This window comes from Colletotrichum karsti (genome assembly GCF_011947395.1).
Source record: "Colletotrichum karsti strain CkLH20 chromosome Unknown Scaffold4, whole genome shotgun sequence".
NCBI classification, from domain to species: Eukaryota; Fungi; Ascomycota; class Sordariomycetes; order Glomerellales; family Glomerellaceae; genus Colletotrichum; species Colletotrichum karsti.
Window position 1 is genome coordinate 639511 of NW_024065904.1, and position 24303 is coordinate 663813.

At 51.6% G+C, this 24303-nt stretch overlaps 5 protein-coding genes across 5 annotated transcripts; 2 read left to right on the forward strand and 3 right to left on the reverse strand.

The window, feature by feature from the left end:
• Positions 1-148: 148 nt before the first annotated feature.
• Positions 149-4264, forward strand: CkaCkLH20_01724 (uncharacterized protein; the record flags this gene model as incomplete). Its single annotated transcript, XM_038884443.1, has 5 exons — positions 149-207; positions 264-919; positions 1209-1667; positions 1830-2034; positions 3502-4264. 5 exons carry the CDS (start codon positions 149-151, stop codon positions 4262-4264), a joined length of 2142 nt encoding a protein of 713 aa, XP_038750143.1.
• A 4568-nt stretch (positions 4265-8832) lies between these two features.
• On the reverse strand, positions 8833-10541 carry CkaCkLH20_01725 (MFS multidrug transporter; the record flags this gene model as incomplete). Its single annotated transcript, XM_038884444.1, has 3 exons — positions 8833-9750; positions 9807-9942; positions 10000-10541. The coding sequence occupies 3 exons, from the start codon at positions 10539-10541 to the stop codon at positions 8833-8835; spliced, it is 1596 nt and encodes a 531-aa protein (XP_038750144.1).
• A 1846-nt stretch (positions 10542-12387) lies between these two features.
• On the reverse strand, positions 12388-13194 carry CkaCkLH20_01726 (sis domain-containing protein; the record flags this gene model as incomplete). Its single annotated transcript, XM_038884445.1, has 1 exon — positions 12388-13194. The coding sequence occupies one exon, from the start codon at positions 13192-13194 to the stop codon at positions 12388-12390; it is 807 nt and encodes a 268-aa protein (XP_038750145.1).
• A 4773-nt stretch (positions 13195-17967) lies between these two features.
• CkaCkLH20_01727 (uncharacterized protein) lies at positions 17968-19697 on the reverse strand (the record flags this gene model as incomplete). The annotated part of the gene is made up of 3 exons (XM_038884446.1): positions 17968-18670; positions 18723-19341; positions 19391-19697. 3 exons carry the CDS (start codon positions 19695-19697, stop codon positions 17968-17970), a joined length of 1629 nt encoding a protein of 542 aa, XP_038750146.1.
• A 921-nt stretch (positions 19698-20618) lies between these two features.
• Positions 20619-21878, forward strand: CkaCkLH20_01728 (L-galactose dehydrogenase; the record flags this gene model as incomplete). The annotated part of the gene is made up of 1 exon (XM_038884447.1): positions 20619-21878. One exon carries the CDS (start codon positions 20619-20621, stop codon positions 21876-21878), a length of 1260 nt encoding a protein of 419 aa, XP_038750147.1.
• Between the last annotated feature and the right edge of the window lie 2425 nt (positions 21879-24303).

Genomic DNA, 24303 nt, shown 5'->3' on the forward strand with positions numbered 1-24303 from the left:
TGTCTCAAAGACTCGATATACCTGCACTTTCCCGTCCTGTTCCAGTTGTCTCACCACCCAGCCACCCAGCAGGTATGACCTGCATCACCCTTTGCATTCGAATGTTTCTCAGCCCAGGCAGTGTTGAAGACACCCGTTGAACCACAGAATGCCTTGTCTTACCAAGAACAGGCTGACCCGCCAGGAATTGTGCGCAACTTACAACGCGTACGTGTTGCCTTGACTGGACCCCATAAACCTAACAACTTTGCAAATGTCGCCAGGCCTTCCGATGCTCTTGATCCGACTCCGGCTCTCGCATCAACACGCACAGGCGCGATTACCTACTGTGACATTATGTCGACTGCTCGCCCAAGCTCATACATGGAGCCCCTAGATGACAGGGAGGGCAGACTCTCCAACGACACTAACGATCGTGAATCGGGGAGCATTCGCACATTAGAACATGAATATTACCCTGTGAGCGACGAAGAAACTGTTGATGAGCTCGAGAACACCGACGACAACGAGCCTATCCACGATGCTCAGCTCTCCCCTATCATCGACGCGACGACAGATCTCGAACCTGCCACCAACCCCAATCTCGACATGGCGCATATCAACAATGAAACGCCCTCTTCTTTGCACCCGCGACCGAGAAATAGTAGTGCAGCGGAAGCTTGTTGCGAGCCCTTGCTGAGCAATACAGCGTCTCCTCAAGACCGAAAAGAGGAAGAGCTCCGACAACCTTCAGAGAAGACCACATCAGTCATCTGGAATCCGAAATGGCTGCGAAGCGTCGTTCTAGCAGTTTTCGCCGTATTGTTCCTTTCTATGACAATCGTACTTCCTCTCGTGCTGTGGTACTCCATCTGCAATGATGGCATTGCCAAAGCGCGCGAAGGGCTCACGCCTGTTTGGCGATTCGGTCCAACAATCGGTATGAATCGCGCACGTCTGATCATCGTCTGATTCATATTTGCTGATGGATGGCATAGTTCTCACCATCCTAGCTGCTCTCTGGGCGCGGGTTGAGTTCCAAGCCTTGACCTACATGCCATGGATTGCGATGAATTTGCACGATGGAGCGCCGTCCGAAGAGGATTGCGCGCTTGACTATGCATCCATGTCACTGCCGACCATACTATGACAATCCTTCCGACGAAAACATCACCTAGTTTATCTTACTGCGTTCATATCGGTACTACTCAAAGTCCAAATCGCTCTAGTGCCTGGCTTGTTCAGTCTCGTCGATATCCAGGTCATCCACACAACCAGCGTTGAAATTTTGGACTCGTTCAACGTCAATAGCAATTTCTCTGAAAGTTACAAAGAAGTACTCGAGGACAAAAGTGCCTACTACACTGCGCGGGCAATCTATGAGTTTCACAAGTCTTACCCCTTCGGAGCCAGCGCCGAAGCCGCCTACCAAACTTTTCACATCAAGGACCGCGATACCACAACTTCTCGTGGAAGTATTGAAATACCGTTGAAAGTCGTCGTGGAAGGCGTTTTTGCAGATCTTCAGTGCATCAAGCTGGAAAACTACACAGTCACCGAAAGGCCGGACAAGGGGCCTCCGGGTTGGCCCTTCTGGGTCGATCTTGAGTTCGAAGGATGCAACAAAGTCATCAAGAAACACCTGAAGTACATGAAGGAGAAATCATTCACAGCCGAACGAGCAGACAGTTGGGATACTGAAGGCCGCGTGTCTACCGAAGATCGATGCCCAAACTTACCTCATCAACATGATCATTTCATGTATTCCGCAATGCTGATGCAGAATTCGACGAAAAACTCTTCACTACCAGAAATACGAGCTCTGGCCGCCATAGTTTGCTCGCCTATAGCGTGGCTAGAGAAGGTGGAAGTCATCGATGACGGCGTGAATCCGGAGATCAAGTCGATCCCGAATCAAGAGCGAACGCCAATCGCTGCCAACATGTGGAACATGGTGTATCGTTCGATCCCAACCGTCGAAGGATACGGTGCAATTCAGAAAGACTGGGTTGGGGGCCATCGCATCGCCGACGACAACGTACACGATCCTTTGGTGTATGACAGCAACCTTTTGCTGAATTCCACAATGAACCTATTTCGGAGTTTGAATCCTCTCATCAGTCACTATTACCTTCGGCAAAACAAAAGCCATGAGGTTGATGGCTCTTCAATCTCCACATCAAAAAGGCTTACGGTTAGCCAGAGGGTCGGCTTTACCATGACGGCACTGTTTGTGATTATTACTCTCTCAGCAGTCTTCACCCAAGTCTCCCACTTTCGAACCAAAGACTGCGTCCAATGGCATCTAACCCCAACCACTGTGCTTGGGAACATTCTCTATCTTCACAAGCACCCAAGTCTTATCAACGCTACAAGTCTGTCTTCTAATAGGACCACAAACGATTGGACAGGGCCCAAATTCTCGCCTCTAGTTTCACGTACTTGGCTCAGAGTGTCATCGACCTTTCTAATCATTGGAGTCATCACTTGTCTTCTTGTCACACAGGGACTTTCGGATTCATCTGATGGCTTAACAACTGTACGCGTGGGACCAGACGACTACGATCATCTTCTGTGGACGACGGTCCCGGCCGTGGTCATGCTAGGTATCTCTGTCTACATAAGCTCCTACAGCATGGTGTTGCGGGCCTTGTGCACATACTGGGTTGTGTCTTCGAGGCCTTGCAATGCCCGACAGCTTGATCGGTCTCTTTCTGACATGCTCGGAGTTCGCGTTTTGTATCACTCTCTCCGTTTGAGGGCTTACACGTTGACGGCAACCCAATTCGTTACCTTGGCCTGCGCGCTTCTAACGACACTCGCTTCAATATTATTCACTACGGTAGATCTCATCCCACAATCTCAACCTATCCAGGGAACCCAAAGATCCTATTTTGGTACTCGATCTCTCGACGATATGGATATTTCTGAGCTTTCGGCCATGCGGGTGAAGCTGGGAAGTTTTCTCCTGCGCCAGGAGAACGCTACTTTCACGTATCCGCAAAGTTCCTACCATGACCTCCTATTCCCAAATCTGGAAATAGTTGGAGCCTCGAAAGATGCTGCTTCCGTTAAATCAGTCAGTGGAAGCGTACCGGCAGCTACACTGCAATCGAAGTGCATAAGGATGCCCGAGTCTGATTACGACTTGGTAGACCCGGAGCGTTCTGAAGACAAGGGAATCATCAATTTTCGAGCAACTTGCCCAAACGGCTCAACAGTTGATCAACCCATTTACAAATTCGGAAAAGATATCCTTCTGGCTCTTATGTTTACGTCAATAAACGACCCAATTCCATTCAACAGATCATGTGGGCTTGATACGAATAGCAATGCTTGGAACTCAGCAACCACACGTTCTTACAACTACTTATGGGGAGACTATTCTAAGGAAAAGAAGGGTTTCAGACACCTGTCCATCTGGACATGTAGTTACACGTGGTCTGAGGTCGATACCCAGACACATTTGGCCGCTGTCAACGGAGCACTGACAATAGATCCGACACAGCCCCCACGACCCAGGCTCACCACAGCAAAGCCGTGGGATCCGCCGTTCCGCGTGCCGCCACTGTATTATGTCGACAAGAATATGCGGACTCTTACAACGTACCCGTTCTTCGACAGCCCGATCAAGGACGTCGAATCTGGAGTTCAGGCGAACTTCATGACACTCATTTTTGAACCCTATGGCAGCCTGCCTATCAAAGCTCTTGCAGAGCCTACGATGGAAGAGGCTATACTGCATGCTCTGGAACAGAAGCATAGCTTGCTCGCCGCGCAACTGGCCAACTTCGAAAGCCGCCTACCAATCAATGAAGGTAACAACGGCGGTATCTCCTCGAATCCTTCGCAGCTCAACTTGACGGCGACTTATCCGGCCCGGCCACGGCTCATTCAACATTCAATACCGACCTACATTATTGTGACAATTCTTGCAGCGGTTGTTCTTCTTAATTCATGGAGTCTGCTATCGGCTACAATGCGACGTTTTGGGCGACTACGTCGAGGATGGTTGCTGGACATGGACGTGAAGAGTCTGGCACCGGAAGCCTTCGGTAGCTTGGCGGCTATCGTTAACCTCCTGCGCGGCTCAAATGCCTCAGAACATCTACCGGTTAATACTCAAGAACTCTCGGAAGAGGAGCTTTACGCCGAACTCTTCGATCTGAAGTTTTGCTTGGGTTGGTTTCGAGACATGAGAGGCCCAGAAGATAGCAGATGTTTCACGGTTGGCGTTTTGGAGGACGAAAAGTTCGTTTTTCTAGGCGGTCGAGAGGAGAGTTGATATACCATTTGGATATCATGTCAACCAAACACGATCAGCAACTCGTTTGCCATATCCTTGAACATCAGAGATCAACATATTGATCAGCTACAGGCTCACTCAAGAACTCATTACTGGAAAAACCGCATTGCGCAAGCCCGCTCGGACAAGGAAGGAAGATATGATTAGCGGCTTCCTGGGTATTACACTACGAGTTATTCTTCTCACCGTCGAAAAACCACCAGATTCTCATATTATTCACGTTATCATTAAAGAAAGTCGGCTATCGTGGACACACGCCGTTTTCGAAGCGATTCGACATACTTGCCTCGTCGGAGACGAGGTAGGGTGGTACTTCTCTAGAGCAGTTGAAATTATTTGCGTTGCATGGAATGGACTTAATATTTCAGAGACGGAACATTTCATTATCATACACACTATAAGACATTGTGACCTGAGATGTCTTTGATGACATCTGGATCCCAATATCAACGGCTTCCGTGGTAGACCTATTCGTGGAAACACATCGTGACTACCGCCTTAGTGAGGTTGGCGTTCCAGATCTTCCAACAACATCAGGACCCACTTCCCCGATAGTCTAGTGGTGAGGATATCTGCTTGTCATGGAAACACGATTCGCAGGGGACCGGGGTTCAATTCCCCGTCGAGGAGTATTTCTTTTGTCATTTGCACATTTTTGCATCGAATGCAGAATCACAATGATATTAAATGAGTTTGTGGCTGTACGGAACTACCTTGCACCGGAAGTAGCTACTGCTGCAGACGGTATATGAATACGAGCTAAGAACTTAGTGCAGTTCACCGCTGTAAGTGTGTTATGCTTGAGTGGCGCCGTTGCGGTTAATTTCTAGCATGATTGAAGCTTTCAGCTGTGATCGTTCTCTGTTTAGCTTCCTTGTGGTCCTGCGGCCCGAATCCCGGCCCACATGCCATATTTGTCATGGACGATCGCATACGGACTGAGCAGATGATCTTGGTCGTTCATTGGGGTGAGAATTCAAGATATGCCTCCATAATAGGGTCGTTTCATTATCAATACTTCACTGAAGGCTGTTACAGATTTCGAGAGTTACGGGCGGTTGCTACGCCGAGCTACGAAAGGACGAAATTGAGCGGATGTCGAAGCAAAATAACAAGTCCAGGATGCACAATAGCGGGTGACATATGCCATCGTGTATCGTCGATAATCACGTGTAAACATACCTAGGTTGACTTGGAATAGATTCAAAGCAGTGGTAACGAGAATGTCATCCCACAGTTTCTTGACTTTTCATTATCTGCCAGGTCGGTGTAAAAATCCTAAGTTCTGATTCAAAGCCGCCTTTCCTTTCATTCCATGAGGGCCGACATCTGATCTGTCCTCTATACAAGAAACGCGACCATAAGAAGGTGAAGTAGGGTCAGTGTATGGTACGTTCCTGGGCCATAACTGATTTATGTTCATTTTGTGTGATATAACAATGCCAATGGCAATCTTCTGTCACGCAATTAACCATCGAGTAGTGAAAATATTCTCAGCCTGATTGCGAGTGTCGTCCAGGTAAAAGTACCTGTAACTTAAAGTTTTCTTGGAAGTATATGTGAGCACGTGCATTTTTTCTTCGTCACTTGTTAACAACAAACTTAACTCAAGCGATCGAATATTCGATGGATAACAAGTAGTGGTTGATGAGAGTTGATAAGTACTTCAATAACAACTGGAACTGGTGCTCCGTGTTTCCGCGTCTACTTGCTGGCTCACCACATGAGCGACGAGTTCATGGCTTCAGCGGACCAAATCTGGCTCCGCAAGGATCCCGCGGCATCCATGGATCCTTATAGCCTCTTCAAAGCATGAGTCGAGTCGGTTAACAAGACTATGTGTAGTAGTCGCTCTCGGTCCCGGTTGTACTGTCATGAAAACGACATGGCACGACGCCTGGTCCAGTTTTATCCACGCGTGGCGTGTGTCCCATGGACCGGAATCGAGCTCGGAACGGACCCCGGTTCCGAACCTTCCATTCTCAGCGTCTTCAGCAGTTTCTATTTGTTTCCCATCCCCATGCTATTGTTGTCAGAGGAGTTCTAGAACCAAGATTTAAGAAGACGTCAGTGAAACCTCACAGGACCCAGAGTCTTTCGTAGTCAACGTGCTCGAGGCATTCTAATTTCGCCTCACACTGTAGGAAGACTTATGATGTGACCAGATTTGCATGAGAAAGCAAGGTCTCCTACCGTGTCATTATTGTTTGAAACCCCCCCTGAGCAAATCTCCATGCCCCCTATTACCCCACGTGGACCCGACTCTCGTCACAACAGAAGACCAGACTGACTCGTCTCCGTCTCGCTATTGGCTGTAGCCTCGGAAACCCCCCACCGCGTAACCTCCCCGTGACGAAAAAAGGAAATCCATATAACCATGACTAAGGCCGTTCGTTCTGCCCGGCGGCGCCTTCGACCCGGAAGCCCGGCATACATCACGAATTTTTACCCATCTAGGCAAGATAATACACTGCTCTTGGCCACATCCACGTTGATCCAAGAGCCGTCCCATCCCGTCGGAACCATCTTAACTCAAAATTCCATGTTATTTTAAGCCGCAAGCTGTCAGACTCGGCACATCAACGTCGGCAAACAGACCGAATGCCTACGCAGAACTACCGCCGTTCCAGAAACGGTTAGTCTGGTCCCTGGCGATAACCTCGTGTGCAGATGATATCGCCGATTGATCGACAGTGTTACTAATACCTGCGCAGGCTGCGTGACTTGTAGAACCGCACGCATCAAATGCGACGAGGCACATCCGCTCTGCAAGCAGTGCGAGCGTCGCGGAGTAGAATGCGGCGGTTACAAGGTCAAGCTGAAGTGGGTTGAAATCAGCGACATCAGCCCAGATACCCATGCCCCGGCCAAGAGCGTCATCAAGCCCAGGAGTTCTCTAGCCATATGTCCATCATCGAAGACGAAGAGAGCTGCTCAGTGCAAGAAGGTCAACCACTCCATCGCAGTATTACAGAACCCATCAACAGGGCCCCAGCTCCACTCTTCATCAGACGTCTTCATCTTCACACATTGGGCTCAGTCATTACCCGAAGTGGTCTATCCAAACCCGAAAGAATATGTCAATATGCGCGACCCTTATCTATCATTTGTCTGGAGGCAAGACTCCATCCTGCTGCCGGCTGTACTTGCAGCTGGGGCATCGCATCTCTATGCGCTCGGAGTCGTGACGCAAGCCGAGCTTCTGGAAAGGAAACAACGTGCTCTTGGCAAGATGGTGGCCGCTGTACAGCAACAACGAAAACTTCCGGCATCCCAAAACCCAACAACAGTACCGCTATATCTGACTGAAGAGGCCATCGCAGCAACGATGGCGTTGATCGGCTTGGAAATCATGCAAGGGTCAGATACGGCAGCAATCCGCCCACTAATACGAGGCGCAAGGGCGCAACTGGAAGAGAGGAGACGACTGCTAGAGGGGATGTCGGAAACCCTTCAACTTGACAGGCCAACTCCCATGTTGTCAGTCAACATAAAAATGATGGCTTACATGGACGCAGTATGCTGTGTTCCTTGCGCGAGGAAACCCATTCTGGACCTGCAGTTTTGGCAAGAGGTAGTTTTGCCACACTGCACCAACTCTTCAAAAAACGATCCGGATATCGTTTTTGGTTACACGACGGACATTCTTCGGATCATAGGGGACTCCGCAACTTTGGTTGACGATTTCTTCAGCGATGCAACAACACCAGAGGCCTTTGTCTTGTCTCGGTATTGCCTCGTACAGAAACTCGTGGATTGCTGTAGAGACTTACCTTCAGCAACACAACAACCCTTCTGCCAAGACAGCCCTGGAGATACCCCGGAAAGCGGCAGGATACAAACGTCGAACGCCTGCATCGCGGCAGCGCTTGCCCACGGCCTGGCAACACAAATCTTCCTTCTCAGGGCGGACGATGGAGATGTGAGGACGAACTGGACCGAGCGATCTTCGAAAAACATTGTCGCCTTGGCAGACAAACTGGCAGAAGCAGTCTCGGCAGTGCCGGTTGATACGTACGCTTCCACGATAATGATCTGGCCCACGTTCGTTTTGGGATGCGAGTCTATGGCGGTCAGCTCACGTCGACATCAAGTAGAACGGTTGTTTGAGAAGATGTTTGCGAAACATGGACTTCTCAACATCTCGGTTTGTCTGGAGTTGCTTAAGAACAGGATATGGAAAATTGGTGATATACAAAAGGTTGCCAGCCCTGACGATGGCTCGAAATCTCCGGAGGTTTCTCATCAATACTCTCAAAGCCACTGGGTCAGGTTGTGTTGGGAAGAAAAGTTGCAGGTTTGCACGGCGTAAGGCATGTCGGATGTCATCGGCAAAGGTTGGCTGGGAATCTTGTACTTTGAATCGAAATATCCACGGAGACAGACAAGGCATGGGATTTATGATAATGAATACTGTATTTTTTGGTGTCTAATTACATGATATAAACAAATTTTGACTGGTGGAATGTAACTGTGACTGGCACACGTTAAGTATAGACATGAAGGAAAAGGGGTATCTCGCCGGTTTCCGTTGTAGTACAAATGATTCACTTCCCAACCTTTTTCGCCTGCTCCTCCAAAGTCCGAATGAGTTTGCTCTTTTGCCGAATCTTCTTGCCCCATTTAAGAAATATGAAAGGGATGGGCATGAGCACGACTTCGGCAACGCCAATTGTGATACCCGCGATGCGCGGGGTGAGGGCGGCGTACATGCTCTTGCCCACGATGACCAAGACGGCGCCCAAAATTGATCTGAAAACAAGATTTCCGGCAGAAGCCGAAGTGGCGTACATGCCGAACACGTTCGAGATGTACCCAGTGCCGTAGATGAAAACAAGGCCGAAGCCGTATCCAAAGGGAACGCCAGATAGAATGCTCCAGTAAAAAGGAATCTCCACAGGAAGGGACGTGAGTGCGAACATGAGCTGGCCTACGGGCTCGAGGACCGCTCCGATACAGATGAGAAGCACGGTAGCCTCGGGCTCCGGCTTGCCCGTGTCGGGGTTCTTGGGCTGGCGTTGAACAAGCTTCCGCAGCAAAGGCTCGGTTGCGAGAACAAGTGCGATGCCGACGAACACACCGAGAAAAGCGAGTCCCGAGATCGACGTAGACCAGCCTCGTTCGCCTTGGAAGATGATAGGAAATGCGACGTATGCCAGTTGAACGATGGCATAGATGACGGAGATGTAGACGTTCCAGAATAGTAGTACAGGTTCGGTAAAGGACAAAATGAAAGGTCGCGAGACTGCAGTGCGGATTCTGCGAAAGAGCGGGACAGTGTCGTCGAAGTCGGACCAGTAACGAAGATCGTCTTCTTCCTTTCTCTTCTGCGCCGCCATCTTTCGCAAAAGCGTTGGGCGATATGTTTCAGGGATCGTCATAATGAAAGCAGCCCCCACAGCTGTTGAAATTAGCGACATCCAGTTCAGGGATCTCCAACCCCATGCCTCGACGAGGAAACCTCCCTATCTCACGCGTCAGTGGTCGATTCTATTTGATCATCGTCATAGATGCTACTCACGATGAGGGGTCCCAGCACGGGGCCATTGAGAGGTCCGAAGGAGTAAACGGATATCGCCAAAGGGAGGTACTTAGGGTCGGTGATGTCAATGATCGATCCAGCTACGTTGGAAAGCATGACACTTCCAGCGACGGCTCTAAGAGGCTATTAGCATTGTGATGCCAAGTAACATTAAGGGTGCAAGATGACTTACCCTAAGAAGCGCGCGACGATGACCATGGTGAAGTTTGTCGCAAGAGCAGCGATGGGAATGAGAGCCAAGAAGACGGTAAGACCTCCGATGTACATCGGCCTGCGGCCGAAGGTCTCACTGAGTGGTGCCATGATGAGAGCTCCCAGCGCCAGGCCGACAAGGTATAGTGAGATACCAAGCAGTGGCAATGACTGGTTGGTGATGCCCAGCTCCTCGACCATCTGGTTGATGCCACTCGAGTATGCCGTCGAGTAGATACCGGTGGCCAAGGTGGTGAAGGCGAACATGCCGACGACGAGCATCCGGTAGGCAACCGACCAGCACTTGGGGTCGTTTGGATCTCCAGGGTAAAAGTCCACACGGAACCCCTTCAGCGCTGTTGGTATATCGTCATCCTCGCTGTTGTCCTGTTGTTCGTATTTCTCAAAGTCCTTAACGTCGAAGTCGAAGTCGGGAACATAGAACGACCACCTCGGGGGCAGGTTCGTCTTCTCGTTGAAGACTCCATCGATGTACTCGTTGGCGACGGGGAAGTATGACAGTCGGCTTAGGCGTGGCAGACGTGAGAAACGGTCTTCAGAGGGAAGAGGGAAGCGTTGGCTTCTCCTCATCCACGAGCTTCGAGCATTGATGAAAGAATGCCGCGCTGGAGGCGGTCTAGGTGGAAGAGGAGCAAATCTGGTCTGCTTTCCCTGCTGGTTCGGTGGGAAGAACTGTAGCCTGTCCGGGTCAGGCACTTGCAGCGACATGATTGTTGGCTCATGGGGGGGAAAGAGGAGGGAAGCTCAGTCGACGATGGGCCTCATTGAGTGATAACTGCAGACACTAGGAATGGATGCCCGCTCAAGACCCGGTCCGGCCCTATCAGGAGGGGACGGCCGGTTGCCCAAGGGGCGAGAAGCGCCCATTTCGGCTCGTTTCTTGTGCAATGCATGCCTTGGACAGACAATGATAGCGGCTAATACTCAGCCTACCCACATGGGGGTACGTCAAATGTCGTCAACGTAGCCGCCCAGCTCGGGGTGGCTGATGAGCTCTCTCCTTGGGGACCCCGGCTCCGAGGATCAACGGGGGCCTCCTGTTCGCGGATCGGCGCCACAGCAGCGGTGCCCCGGGCATGATTAATTTCTCTGAGAGCTCCTGAATCAACTATACGTCGTGACCCCACCATCGGTCGACCGCAGCAGACCTCGTCCCTGGGACTACGCGTCAAACCCCACGTGCCGTGACAGCTGGTGTTATAATACTCTGTTTTAAGGACTGTGATCGGGTATGCCGTGGGTCTCGCTGATCGAGTCAATGCAACGGCGCCCAGCTTTCGAGAAGGGGGACCAGGAAGCCCCTGTCGGTCGATGGTCCGCGCCCCCTAAATTTTCCTTGCTCTGCACGGGCGATCCTCATGCAGGGGTGAAGGCGGCGGGATGGCAGCAAAGTCCAGAGTTGATACCTGTTTGACAGGACTGATAGGGAGGACAAACAAGCAAATAGCATCCCAGATGCCGTGTTTGGGACGCCGTTGGAGAGAGATTGCAGTGAGTTCATGGGAGTGGGGACCCTCTCTCGGTTCTGCAGGCAAGCCAAAACAGACTCATGGAGAGCTTGTGAGACGCTGGTGAGTTATCGATGAGATCTCTTGCAAAAAAAGCAAAGCTCTTTGCCCACCAGTCTGTGGCATGCTCCGCAAAAGAAACTTATCGTTTTGGATTTCTGGGGTTTGAGTGCTGTCCTGTCGGTATCACGGCACGTCATTGTGCTTCATGATGGCTTATCGGCATGGTAACACGGCATTTTCTAGAAGTCGCGGGGAACTGAGACGTCGTGAATGAGACAGTGAGACAGCAGCGAAAAAAGAAATGATGAGACGTATTGGGACATGTGGGATGTTTACCTGAAGGTTTGCCAAGCTGATTATCTGGATTTCGGTAGTCGGCTGAAAAGATGTTGAACCGTGTGTGAACTCAAATAAATTACATTCCGACACTGATGCCAAGCCTCTGGCAACGACATATGATAATTGGCAATAGCACCCATAACATCTGATCTACCTCGAAGGCGAAAAAGAATCAATAACGAAATTATGACGCATCGCGATATGAAAGCTCTCACATCATAGTACTTATGAAACCAATATGGTGGCACTCTTAGTCAAAATAACTGTTGATCATTGAATTTTGTGGTATCCAAACATCTGAAGAAAAGTCTATGAAGATATGGCAGTCCATGGAAACTGAACAAATGAACCCCGTCCAAAGCTGTAATGTAAATGTACAAGAATGTGGAAATCATGAGAGTTTTACACTCTGTCCGCTGCAAGAATCGAATCCTGTGCCCGAGAACGCCCCGCCCGTCAAGAAAGAACTTGCACAAACACCTCAAAAATCAGATCGCTCATTTTGTCTTGAAAGCCTGGCCAATAGCGCCGCCGGGGTGGTTCTTCGCGAACACGGAAGACACCGAGGAGTACATTTCCTTGGAGGCAACATATGCCAGGGCGTCACCGACGGCGATAGCCATGGTGGTTGAGGTGGTGGGAGCAGAGACGCCGAAGGTCTCCTTCTCAGACTCGGGGATAGGAGCAGGAAGAAGAATGAGATCTGGGCGTGCCTTGGCGATCTCGCAGGTCTCCATGCGAGTGGGCGATGTGAGGAGGATGAGAGGGCAGTTCTTGTTGAGGTGAGGGAGCAGGAGCATGAGCTCGGGAGTCTTGCCGGAGAAGGTGATCATGATCAGGGTGTCGTAGTCGCCGACGATACCAAGGTCGCCGTGCAGAGCCTCGGTGGGGTGGAGGAAGACAGCTGGAATTCCCAAGCTGCTGAAGGTGGCGGTGAGCTTCTTAGCAATCCAGCCAGACTTGCCGACGCCGATGAAGACCACCTTGCCGCGGTGATCGCGGTGGCGGGTGAGGGCTTCGATGGAGCGGAAGAAGCCATCACGGCAGACGCGCTCTGACGAGTAGAGCTGCGTCAGGGCCTGAAGGGCGTTGGCTTCAGTGCGGAGAACGTGGATGGCACCGTCGAGACGATCTTCGTACGAAGCGCGGCTAGTGCGATCTTCGACGGTGGTGTCCCTGAGAGGAGATCTGGGCATGGGTGACTTGGGGCCGCGAATCTCGTAAGATTTGGCGAGGCCGACGTTCAACTCTACAGGGCCGCGGCTGCGCATGCCCATAGCAGATCCAGAGCGAGGAGGAACCATTTTGGCTGAGTGTGATATGGAAGAAGGAAAGAAGAAACGAAGCGCTTGTGATGAGAAGGTGAAGCAGACGAGAGAGTCCCGCTCAAGCTGTTGAATCAATCCTGTTGATGTTTGAAGAAGAGGAAAATGTTGATGAGTTGAAAGCTGATGATCTCGAAGTCGATGATGATGATGATTAACTCTTGATGGAGTGAGGAGATCCGCTCTTTAATACTGATCAAAAGGGAGCTCGCCATACTGCTCCTCCCATTATTATTGATATCTCCAGTTCTGGCTAGAAGAGTTGGTCGTTAGGCGTAAAGCGGATACTCATATCCATGCACAGGGAGGTACCCAGCATGAGCCTATCATGGGCGATCTGCCGTCAAGTTCATGACAGTGGCGGTGGTCTTCGGATGAAAGCAACGGTGTAGCCCAGGTGAACCATGCTCACCGTCGGGGAGCAAACGAGAAGGCCTTCATTTACTCAGGACATGCACGTTTGGCCCGGGAAGGAGCTGACGAAGTTGCGTCTCGAAATAGTCCACAATAAACAACGGGCCAAGACAGAGACCATTTATCCAATGGCAACCTGACGCGAGGGCTTGTGCGCACCGGGTGACAGGCATATGCCGGGCTTAGCATGATCGCAGCCACCTCACTTCCGCGATTGTGATGTTGTTATCAGGTTCCACCACGGGCCTATAGCTCGATTTGTTCGAGAGAAAGACGTCAAGCCACAACCGACAAGGGAACGTGGGGTGTAGATTTCGTTCTGGGCCAGCATCTACTTGCGTCCCTGCATGCCGGCAGAGGAGACTGACAGGCTGCGTCTGCAGGCTTGGCTATCTTCTCCAAACCGTCTTCATCTCCGTCTAACCAGGAGTCACTTGAGATCTATGTCCAGTTGGACGGTCTAGTCACTCCCTAGTTCGAACTTTAATGGCCATCAATCTGCGCTAAACGCATGTCTCCGTAGATTGCTTCTGCAGTTTCTAAACGCCCGTCAAGTCCTGTCATTCGACGACGCCATGGCCGCGCCAAGTAGCCGCCTGTTGGACATAGAAGCGTCTACTGGGCTTCACATGTGTCTGCGGGACACACGTGGTGCCCACGAGCAGAGAGGGTGAGCGTCAACTCTGCCCTGTTACAGTCCCCTGACTTGCGCGCGCGCGCGCGTTAAACCTCATCCGATTCTTTTCGGACGATAACGTCTGTTCGCCATTTTGCTTTTGTCTTCTTCTAGAAGGAGTAAAATCATGTCCGTCTGAGACCGTTCCTGTCTCAATCTGCAGAGCTAACAAACGTTGCAACAACATATCAGCCGCACTAACGGTGGACGACGCAAGACAAATGGGTCACGTCATCCACTCGTCGATGACTAGGCGATTATTCATTGAAACGCGCATTTTCCAGCAACTTGCGTGCGCACGCTAAGTGCGTGTGCCGCCCTCCCCGGTGGGTGCATATGGGAGAAAAGGAGCCGCAATATGGATTTGGGGGTCCCTCCTCGCCGCCACGGGAAGTGGATGACGGAAAGTCAGCTCTGGTGGAGGCAACTAGAGAAGAAGAAAGTTACGACGGCGCAGCGCTAGGAACAATTTTCGCAGTTGGGCAGCTTTAACCGATAGATGGCGCCCAGAAAGCTACTCTGGCTGAGCCACAAGGTGATGTGCCATATTGGCATCCATCCCTTCCAGCCACAGAAGGCCAAGAAGGAAGAGAGCGAGCAAGAGTCAGTTTCAAGTCCTGGTCGAGTCGTTGGCCCAGGACCATCCTGACTGGTGCCGGGGTCAGGGGTATCGATGTCCATGGCTGGACCCGACCCTCTGGTCGGGAGGGGCCGTCTGTGCAGCAAGATCCAAGGGTAGGGCATCCCTGATTGCCCCGAGAGGTTGAGATTGCACACAATTGTTGTGCCTCTGCCAAGCGGTTGTGCCGAGGGACAGGCACTCTGGGCCTCAAGGGACAGAGAGCTGCAAACCTCGAGAACACAGCACATGATAGGTCAATCGAAGCTCTCCTGCATCTTGGCAGCTTGGCTGGGGCATCATTCAGATTATCTGCGCTGTTTTTAGTCGGCTGGGGGTTTATCTGAAGTGCTCGATCTCTTGCTTGGCACTGATTGCTCTTCGTCTGGTCTTTGAGTTGCAGATCGGCGTCAGAGTCGCAATTGGTAAATCTCAGCCAGTGCAACTCGAGACTTGCGGATTTCCCTTCTGATTGCCCTAACCTTCTCACTCATGTCTATCTAAGTCTGTACTTTGGCTCCTGCGTCACTCTGCGACTGTCAGAGTTGGACCTGCAGAGGAGCTAACAATATCTGACAGGTAAAAGCCGCACTAACAACTGCCGTCCCAAACTGTTGTCACAGCTCTCGTAACACGCCAGAAAAAAACGAGATGACACTGACACTGACATGGTGATGCGGTTCGGACGGAGACCGCGGCACCTCCGTCCGCCATTGCCGTCTGCTTCCACTGCGTGCCTTCGCATGCTCGCTGACGAATCAAACGGCCATGCTGAAGTCGGCCTCCGAGTCCCTCGGTTTGTTCACGTTTTGAGCCCACAAATGAGATAAGCCTTCAAACGGATTCAGAAAATTGGAGAAACTGAGCAAACCCCTATGCAGAGAAACCCAGCATATGCAGCGGCCATTGGTCAGGATTAGACGCCTCCCACAGGCAAAGCTGTAACGCTCCACCAACATCAGCATCTCCAACCAGGCCATTTGGGCCGCACCATGCCAACGGCCCAGTCTTTTTTCCTGCTCTTTCCCATGTTGGGTTCGACCGTTGCTCAACTGCCGAGTTGGATGAGTGGACCGAGTCCAGTTCTCTTAATTCCGGGGCAACGGGTCGGTTCCGTCAACTCCAAGGGCGCCGCTCCAGACGTCTCCGTCCGACTCCCCCGTATTGACCGGACCCGGGGCAAGACTCAGCAGCCCAGCTCGACGGAGCTGTCAGAGCTGCCTGCAAACCCTGATGAGTTTAATTGCGAATGCCTGTGATTGCAGAAGTTCTTTCCGGTGGGCGGCCAATGCCACTTTGACGGTAGCCCCTTTTTTGGCATTAAGACGTACTATTTTGAACACTGAAGTCGTGGTCAACCGCGTCAATATCCGCCACCGGCCGTGATAGTTGACGTATGGAGTTCATCTGACGTGGCCGTGATATAGAAAAAGCTTAGAATCTACGGTATTGACGCGGCTGGATGCTACGTTGGCAGAGTTTTTTTCTTCGCCCAGTTGTTTGTGCTAAGCCTTCGGTTAACCCGCTGAGTCGGGATGTGGGGGTTATCCCATGGGAAATCCTTTCGCCGTTCACAATGCATGACTGGAAACGCGGCTCAACTGCCAGTTTCACAGCTGCGGTCCACAACAGGCGCCAACAGCGTCCTCTTTGACGAGAAATTCCCACTTGTTCTGACCCTGCCAGGTCGACGTAGCGGCTCGAGCTTGCCGCGCGCCGCCGTCGCCGCGTATTTTCGTAGCAACCCGATCATTCGGATGTCTGCTATTGTCCAGGGAGAATCGAAATATTGCTGAGGCTCACGTCAACTTCATCGGATAACCCGTCGGAACGGGACAGACATGGCCTTGCGACATGCCCTGGAGATCGCTTAGCCCCTATCGCACGACGGACTTCCAGAATTCGGCAACACCAAGCCGGATCTTCATGCAACTTCTAGAATTCCATACCTTAGAGTTTACACAGAAGAACCTCTATCGATATGATTGCCATAATGTGTTTTGACTTCTCATAAAATATTATAAAGAAAACATCGACAAAAATAACATTGATCATCTGAAATGAGAAACTTCGGCGATATTTGCGGCAACGTGTTGCATATGCATATTTCTTTACTCGATCACGGTAGTCCCGGTCATATCAGAGATGACAATTGATTACTCTCAATAACTCGAGGCATTACAGCCTTACGGAAGTATACAGCTTCCAGTCTGTCGTGTAATGACTAAATTTCATCCCAACTCTACCAATAGAACGTCAGCGGCACGGGAGCCCTACTGAAAAATCAAGGAACGCAAGATCGATGAACAGTAGAACATACGAGCGGCATTGAATTAGCTGAAGATCAAACCTGGCGAATGCCGACCAACCGTCGGGCTGCAGTATCTGAAGCCCTCGACGTCTTCGCTTACTGACGTGCTTCGAGGTCCAGAAGTCTCAACTTTGTTTTTTCCCTTAAAAACTGAAGTCCAGAAGCCCAATTCCCTAACCAGCGGCCTACGAACCCATGCAAAATTAAAGGGCGACGATCCGAAGATCTAACTGGGGTGGGGGGGCTGCTGCATGCAACGCAAAACGTCTTTATCTCCTAGCACGTTAGATTTCGCCTCGACCCTTGTAAGGGGGGGGGACACCGCAAAAACACCGAGGCCAAGTCCGGAGCGACTGCGGGTGCGAGATTCCTGATTGAGAGAAAGCAAGCTGGAAGCCCCGGATTTCAATCTAGTTGACAACATGCCAAGCTGGATCAACAGAGAAGCGATCTTCGTCCTGCGTCTTGTCGGCGACCTATTCGGGGCAACGACGCTGTCGTTGAGATCTAGATGATGTGGGCAAGTGTTTTAGGCAGATTTATGATCAACGGTCTAGACATGTCGTCTTTGCGTGGAGGCAAGAAGTTAATGAATCTTGTTTAATCTCAGTCGCTTTTCATGAATAACAAGCAAACATGAATGCCGTCTAACGTCTAATCGCACCGCCTTTGCGCCAAATTTGCCCAGCAGATGCGGAAAGGGACAATCTCTCCTAAGTTATCCACTCAATTTCACTCCTGCTTCTCGGCTTGCGGGCGAAGGCCGTACACAGTAGTACCCCGACCAGCATCATGTCTTGTCCTCTCAACCTCCTCGAACTCGAGGGCAGGCAGGTTGGGAGCAAGGACGTGCTGACGGTGCCAGGGCCCAACGAACAAACCGTCGGGGTCCGCCTCATCGCGGACCCGTCGCCACTGGGTCAAGTCGTCCCCATACCACTGCTCGAGCTCCGTGTTCTTGACGGTAAAGTTCTTAGCCCAATGGGGCTTGCCACCAAGGTCGCGCATGAGCCATTCGAAACCCTGGAACCAGCGCTTCAGACCGGGAGGATCCAGGTCGTAGGGACGGTACATGGTCGCGTTCAGGTTCAGCGTCGGTCCGTCCTTGATGGTGCTGTCGAGCCACGGGCGGTTGCGCTGCTCGGCACTGGTGTGGACGTTGGCGTCGCATACGCGGACCTCGACGGGAGAGTGGATGTAGAGGCCCTCCGCGGAGTACGGGATGCCGTGGTCAACGTAGTAGGGGTCACCCGGCTGCAATTTGTTGATCCAGGATCCGAGACGCATGAGTGCTTCCGGACCTCGGTGGAGAGGGATGGCCCACTCGTTCACATACTGGCTATACAGACAGTTCATCCACAGAGCTTTGTCCATAGGTTGGATAGCTCCGGTGGTGTAGCCGTCGTTGAAGCCGTACTGCATGCCAAAGACAAACCTGGAACTGTCAGCATCCGTGTGTTCGCTTATCAGTCGTCATCTAGACTTACCATTCAACCCATGGCAATATCCGTGGGACGAAGCGCGACAGGTAAAGGAGATTGTGGTAGATGTGATAGCCGAGAGATCCATCATAGTAACCGACGGGAGGGTCACGGTTCTGCTCCCTTCCGGATTCGAGGTCCTCCTTCGTGACGATGTCGGCCTTCCAGACTACCGCTCTCCTGGTATAAGGCAGCCACCACACCCGCACAAAGTCGGACTGAGTCCACAGTTTGTTGTTCTGCTTCCAAGCATCCAACATGGTGGTATCGGCCTGGATGGTCTGTCTCCACTTCAGACTGAAAGCAGGGACGGCTCGGAAGCTGACTTCTGTGATGATACCCAGAGCTCCCAGGGACAGGAGGGCGCCGCGGAAGAGATCCGGGTTCTCATCCGGCGAGCAGTTTACCGTCTCGCCGCTGGCCAGGGTGATCTTCAAAGAAGCAATGGCCTCCGAGATCAGTCCGTATTTCAGGGTGCTGCCTCGGGTGCCAGTGCTGATGACTCCGGCGATGCTCTGCTCGTTCACACTCCCCAGGACAGGGAATGACAGACCGTGCTTGTTCAGCTCCTCGGTCAATTGCCAGAGCCGGATACCAGCTTGCATAACCACAAGTCCAGTCTCCTCTGTGCAAGGTCAGCGCATGACTGAGGTTGATTGAGCGGGCTCACTTACCGTCAATAGACAACACTTTCCTGAAGTCATCGAGGTTGACCAGCCAGTTACTCGTGCATGTCAGGTCTGAGGGAGAATGACCGCATCCGACCGTGGTGATGCGACGCCGACACCTGCGAGCGAGCTTGATTGCCTTCTCAACTTCCTGCTGCGACTGAGGCTGGATGTACAGCTCGGGTAATGAGGAGAACGTGCGAGCCCATGTGCTGTGGAAGTGAGCGGCGCGGGCCCGGAACGGGACGCCATCGGCGGCCGCATCCTCGATGATGCCGCGAATGTGCGGCTCGAGAGACTCAACAGCAGCCATCTTGTTTGACAAAATGCTAAAGATGCAACACAGGAAAGAGTCACATCAAAGAAAAAGAAGCCAGATATCTTGAAGATCAAGACGGGGGCTGTTTGTATGGCTCCTCGTCGGTGAAGGATGTGAGGGAAAAACCTGAAGCATGTTCGAAATATTGAGGCTAACGACGGATTATATTACAATCCTAGTTTAGCGCCCGTTATGGAGACTCACTGGATTCTGGTTCGATTCGCAGGGATCGGGGTCCAGAGTGGATGACGAGTCAAGGGCCCGTGGCTTGAAGTGGCTCGTCTCAGATGAGCATGGATCTATCATGTATCCCGACCGCCACTTATGCCGGCCGGCGAGGGCCGGTAGGAGACAGATTGAAGGCCGCACGGAAGCAAGGGTCATGATTTTTTCTCATTCGGGGTCCTCGTCACCCATGTTTATCAGTTGTGGCAGGTTGAGACGAGCTGACACGTGCAATCTGGCAGTGAAAGTCGACGGTTCTTGGCCTAACGAAGCCACGCATGAACTCCACACGCCACCGGCCTCGTAAGTATTGACGAGAGTCGAGGTCTGAGTCGATTCAATGAGTACGCGGCTTGGCCTGGGCAAACCAAACCGGGAGGACGGGTTCTGGGTACGCTAGAACTACCGGCCGCCGGCAAGCCCAACAACACGCCCACATATCGATTATGGTTAATAACACATTGTTCCTAGTCCAGGAGTTGGAAGACCCATTCAATCTTTTTAGACCAGACTCGCTCACCGACCTTGTCGTGACCCTCTCATATCAACTAGCAAACACCTCGATCTCTCGACTTAAGTCCAGCCACTGCCTGAGCGAGATCCCGTCTTCATCTTCGTGCCATTTCTCTCCCAACATCGAACCATCCTTCCCCGTTTCTGGTCTCATTTCCTATCATCCACATTCACATCATGGCCACCACTACAAGCCATAACCCGGCCACCAGGCCTAGCGTCGCCTCCGTTCTTCCTCCCCTCTTCCTAGGCACAGCAACCTTCAACACCCAACATGTCAAGGACCCTCTTCAGATGCCATACAGACAAATTGTCTCAAGGGCACTGGAGTTGGGAGTGAACGGTTTCGACACATCACCATACTACGGCCCTTCCGAAGTCCTGCTCGGTGATGCGCTGGCCGCTCACACGGCAGCCACGAACATCCCCAGAGAGTCCTATGTGCTAGTCACCAAGGCTGGCCGCATCGCCGGCAATGAGTTCGACTACTCCCCGGCATACGTGCGGTACTCTGTCCTCCGCTCCCTCAACCGCCTCAACACGACCTACCTCGATCTCGTGTACATGCACGACGTCGAGTTCGTCTCTCCGTCAGAAGTTCTCGCCGCTGTCCAGACATTACGACAGCTCCGCGACGAGGGCAAGATTCGCTTCGTCGGAATCAGCGGTTTCCCAGTCCACGTCCTCTGCAGCCTCGCAGAGATGATCCTCGCCGAGACCGGTGAGCCTCTGGATGCCATCCTCAGCTACGGCCACTTCACCATCCAGAACCCCACGCTCGGCTTGTCCGAAGTCGTGTCCGGACCCAACCACACCGACGACCAGAGCCCTCTGAGAAGGTTCCGCAACGCCGGCGTGCAAGTCGTTCTCAACGCCAGCATGCTCGGCATGGGTCTGCTTACTCACACCGGCATTCCCACCAACTCGGAACAGTCAGAAGGCAAGGCGGGTGTCATCGCAAAATGGCACCCGGCTCCCGATCAACTGCGAAGTGCGTGCAAGAAGCTCTCCGAGTTTGCGGATGAAGCTGGCGAGCGGCTGGAGACGATCGCTCTTCATTGGTCGATGGAGGAGTACGCCCGCGTTGGCGCCTTGGCTGGACTTGGCGTTCAATTGCCTGGTCAGGGGGATCTGCGCGTGGGTGGCAGTGTCATGGGTGTGACAAACGTTTCTGAGCTTGAGCAAACGGTGCTTGCGTGGAGCAAGGTGCTTGAGGGGATGGGGGCTAGCACTGAGGCTGGCTCGGCCGAGAACTATGAGAAGTTGAAGGCGTTGGTTGAGCAGAAGATGTGGCCGGCGCTCGGTGAGTGGAAAGGATACAGCTGGGCCAGTCCTGATGAGGGTTTCCAGAATGAGAGAAGTGCGGACATGATGGGCGTGATACCCGAGGAGGATGAGCTCATGAAGATTGTTACTAGAATTTCCAGCAACTTGTAAGCGGTGTTTTCATGAACCGGTTTCACTATCAAATGACCTAGCGCTCGAATTTCAGATTTCAATTACAAACGACTCCTCAACTAGATGAAATACAGTGGTCGTGAGCATGTAGACTTGCTAGCCTATCAACGACGTCAACGTGGAATACATGCAGTGTCATGAAGACTGTGTCCACATGATTGGACCACAATTGTCGCGCTGCGGCACAGCCTCTGATCAGGCAGATCTCGAGGCAGAGCCTCCGTCAGCTTTCGACCTGACGACCTACATCTCTTCTCATGCCCCCGGACCAAGTCTATACCGTCTGCTCACCTTCTTCCACACTTACATTCTTTCATTCACGACAGCTCGTATCAACAAACGGCCATGGCCGATCCATTTAGCCTTGCCGCGAGCATATTTGCGACTATTCAGATTGCCGACCGGGTCGTGACTCTCTGTAAATACTACATTGAGACAATACGAGACGCACCAGCAGACCTTCGTGCCATTCTACTAGAAATCTCGACGCTGAAGACGATTTTTGAAAACATCAAGTTCTTAATCGACTGCGACAATGGACAATCAGTGGCACTCAAAAGCTTGGATGGCGCGTTCGGCCCAATCGCAAGCTGCGAGAAGGCCATGCAAGAACTTGAAAGCCTGTTCTCAGTCAAGAAGATGCGAGATCGACCACGCGACAATTCCAAAAAACGCAAAGCTCAAGCTGCCCTTGCCATCGCTGCCCTGGCTTGGCCACTGAAAGAGAGCAAAGCAAAGAAACTTCTTGATGAAATCAAATCAATCAAAAACACGACTAGTTTGGCAATAACAACGGACACTGCGTTAGTCCTCCAACTCCACATAGCCGCTTATTTTGACATGGAATTTAGACATGGTATTCTCAATCTACGTCAAAAGACAGAGAGAATTCACGAAGTCGTCACCGGTAAGGCTCATGATAATTCTTCATCGTTTGGCCGCACGAAAATTGACTGAGTGGGCATTCAACAGAATCACAAAAATGGCAGGTATACAAGTGGCTGGAAAGCATTGATCCTTCGTCACTTCACAATCGGGCTCTGCGCAACTATGAGCCCGGTACGTGTGATTGGGCAGCGCGATTGCCCGAATGGTCTGAATTCCTCGGCGGAACCCGGCGGTGCCTTTGGATTCATGGAATTCCTGGTGCTGGGAAGACCGTCCTCGCATCCCAGCTAATCAAGAGGATTGAAGAACACTGTGCTGATTTGGGATCTGCTCAATATCTGAGTGCTTTCTATTACTGCCATTTCAGCCATAATCAGGACGAATCTGCTTCTTTTCTAAAGTGGGTTCTGAGTCGCCTGTGTCGGCAGGGAGATATCGTGTCAGATCGCCTCTGGAAACTGTTCAGATATGGCGGGACCCCGACTCTAACAGATCTCCTAGCGGCAATTGCTGAGATTTTGAAGAGCTACAGCACCGTATTCATAACGGTCGATGCCGTCGATGAGAGCAATCCTCGAGAAGATCTTCTCAAAATCCTTAGGGATCTCGCAACGGACTCGAGATTTGCTAAAATCCGACTGCTTCTTACTAGTCGAGAATACCTTGATATAGAGGTAGTTCTCAATGAATTTTCAACACCCATATCGATGAGGAATCCCGAACTCGACGCTGATATTGGGCTCTACACAAAGTCGCGACTGGGAAAGGAACGTCGTATGCGGCAGTGGCCGCAGGCCGTTCTTGAAGAAACTTACGAGGCATTGACCAAAGGGGCCAAGGGGATGTGAGTAAACCACTATCTACTGGAAGCAAGAAACATTGTACTGACGAAAAATTAGGTTCCGTTGGGTCGTTTGCCAGATCGATGTATTGCGGCGCCTTAAGTGCGATGCTACCATAATACGACGAGAACTAGGTCAACTTCCTCGAACTCTCAACGAGTCCTACGACCGAATTTTTCGACACATCCCGGATGAAGATCTTTTAATTGTCAATTCTGCAATGAGATGGATGTGTTTCGAGGTGAGAGTGGGAGAGGAAGAATCCATTCCTCTGAATGTCCTGGCCGACGCCGTTGACGCCGACCTCGAGACATCTCCTCAACAAAACTTACTTCATGACGCCGAAAGTCTCCGCGAACTTTGTGGGTGTCTTCTCACCATCACGCCATTAGCCTTGCCACATGGGGAACAATGCCTGATGGTTTCATTCGCTCACTACACCGTTCTCGAATACTTGACTTCCGGCACAAGGCATCAACCAGACGCGTATTTCTCAATGGAGACTAGCTTGCTAGTTCTCGAGAGGTCGAAAATCGTCCTCGTCGCAGCTCTTAGCGTCAACGAGAACGATATTTCGGAATGCTCAAAAATTTCGGATGGAAAGGCGTCTGAAATTCGGGAGCTCCCTACTTTTGGATCCCACTGCGCCTTCCTGGCGCTACGAATTATAACGA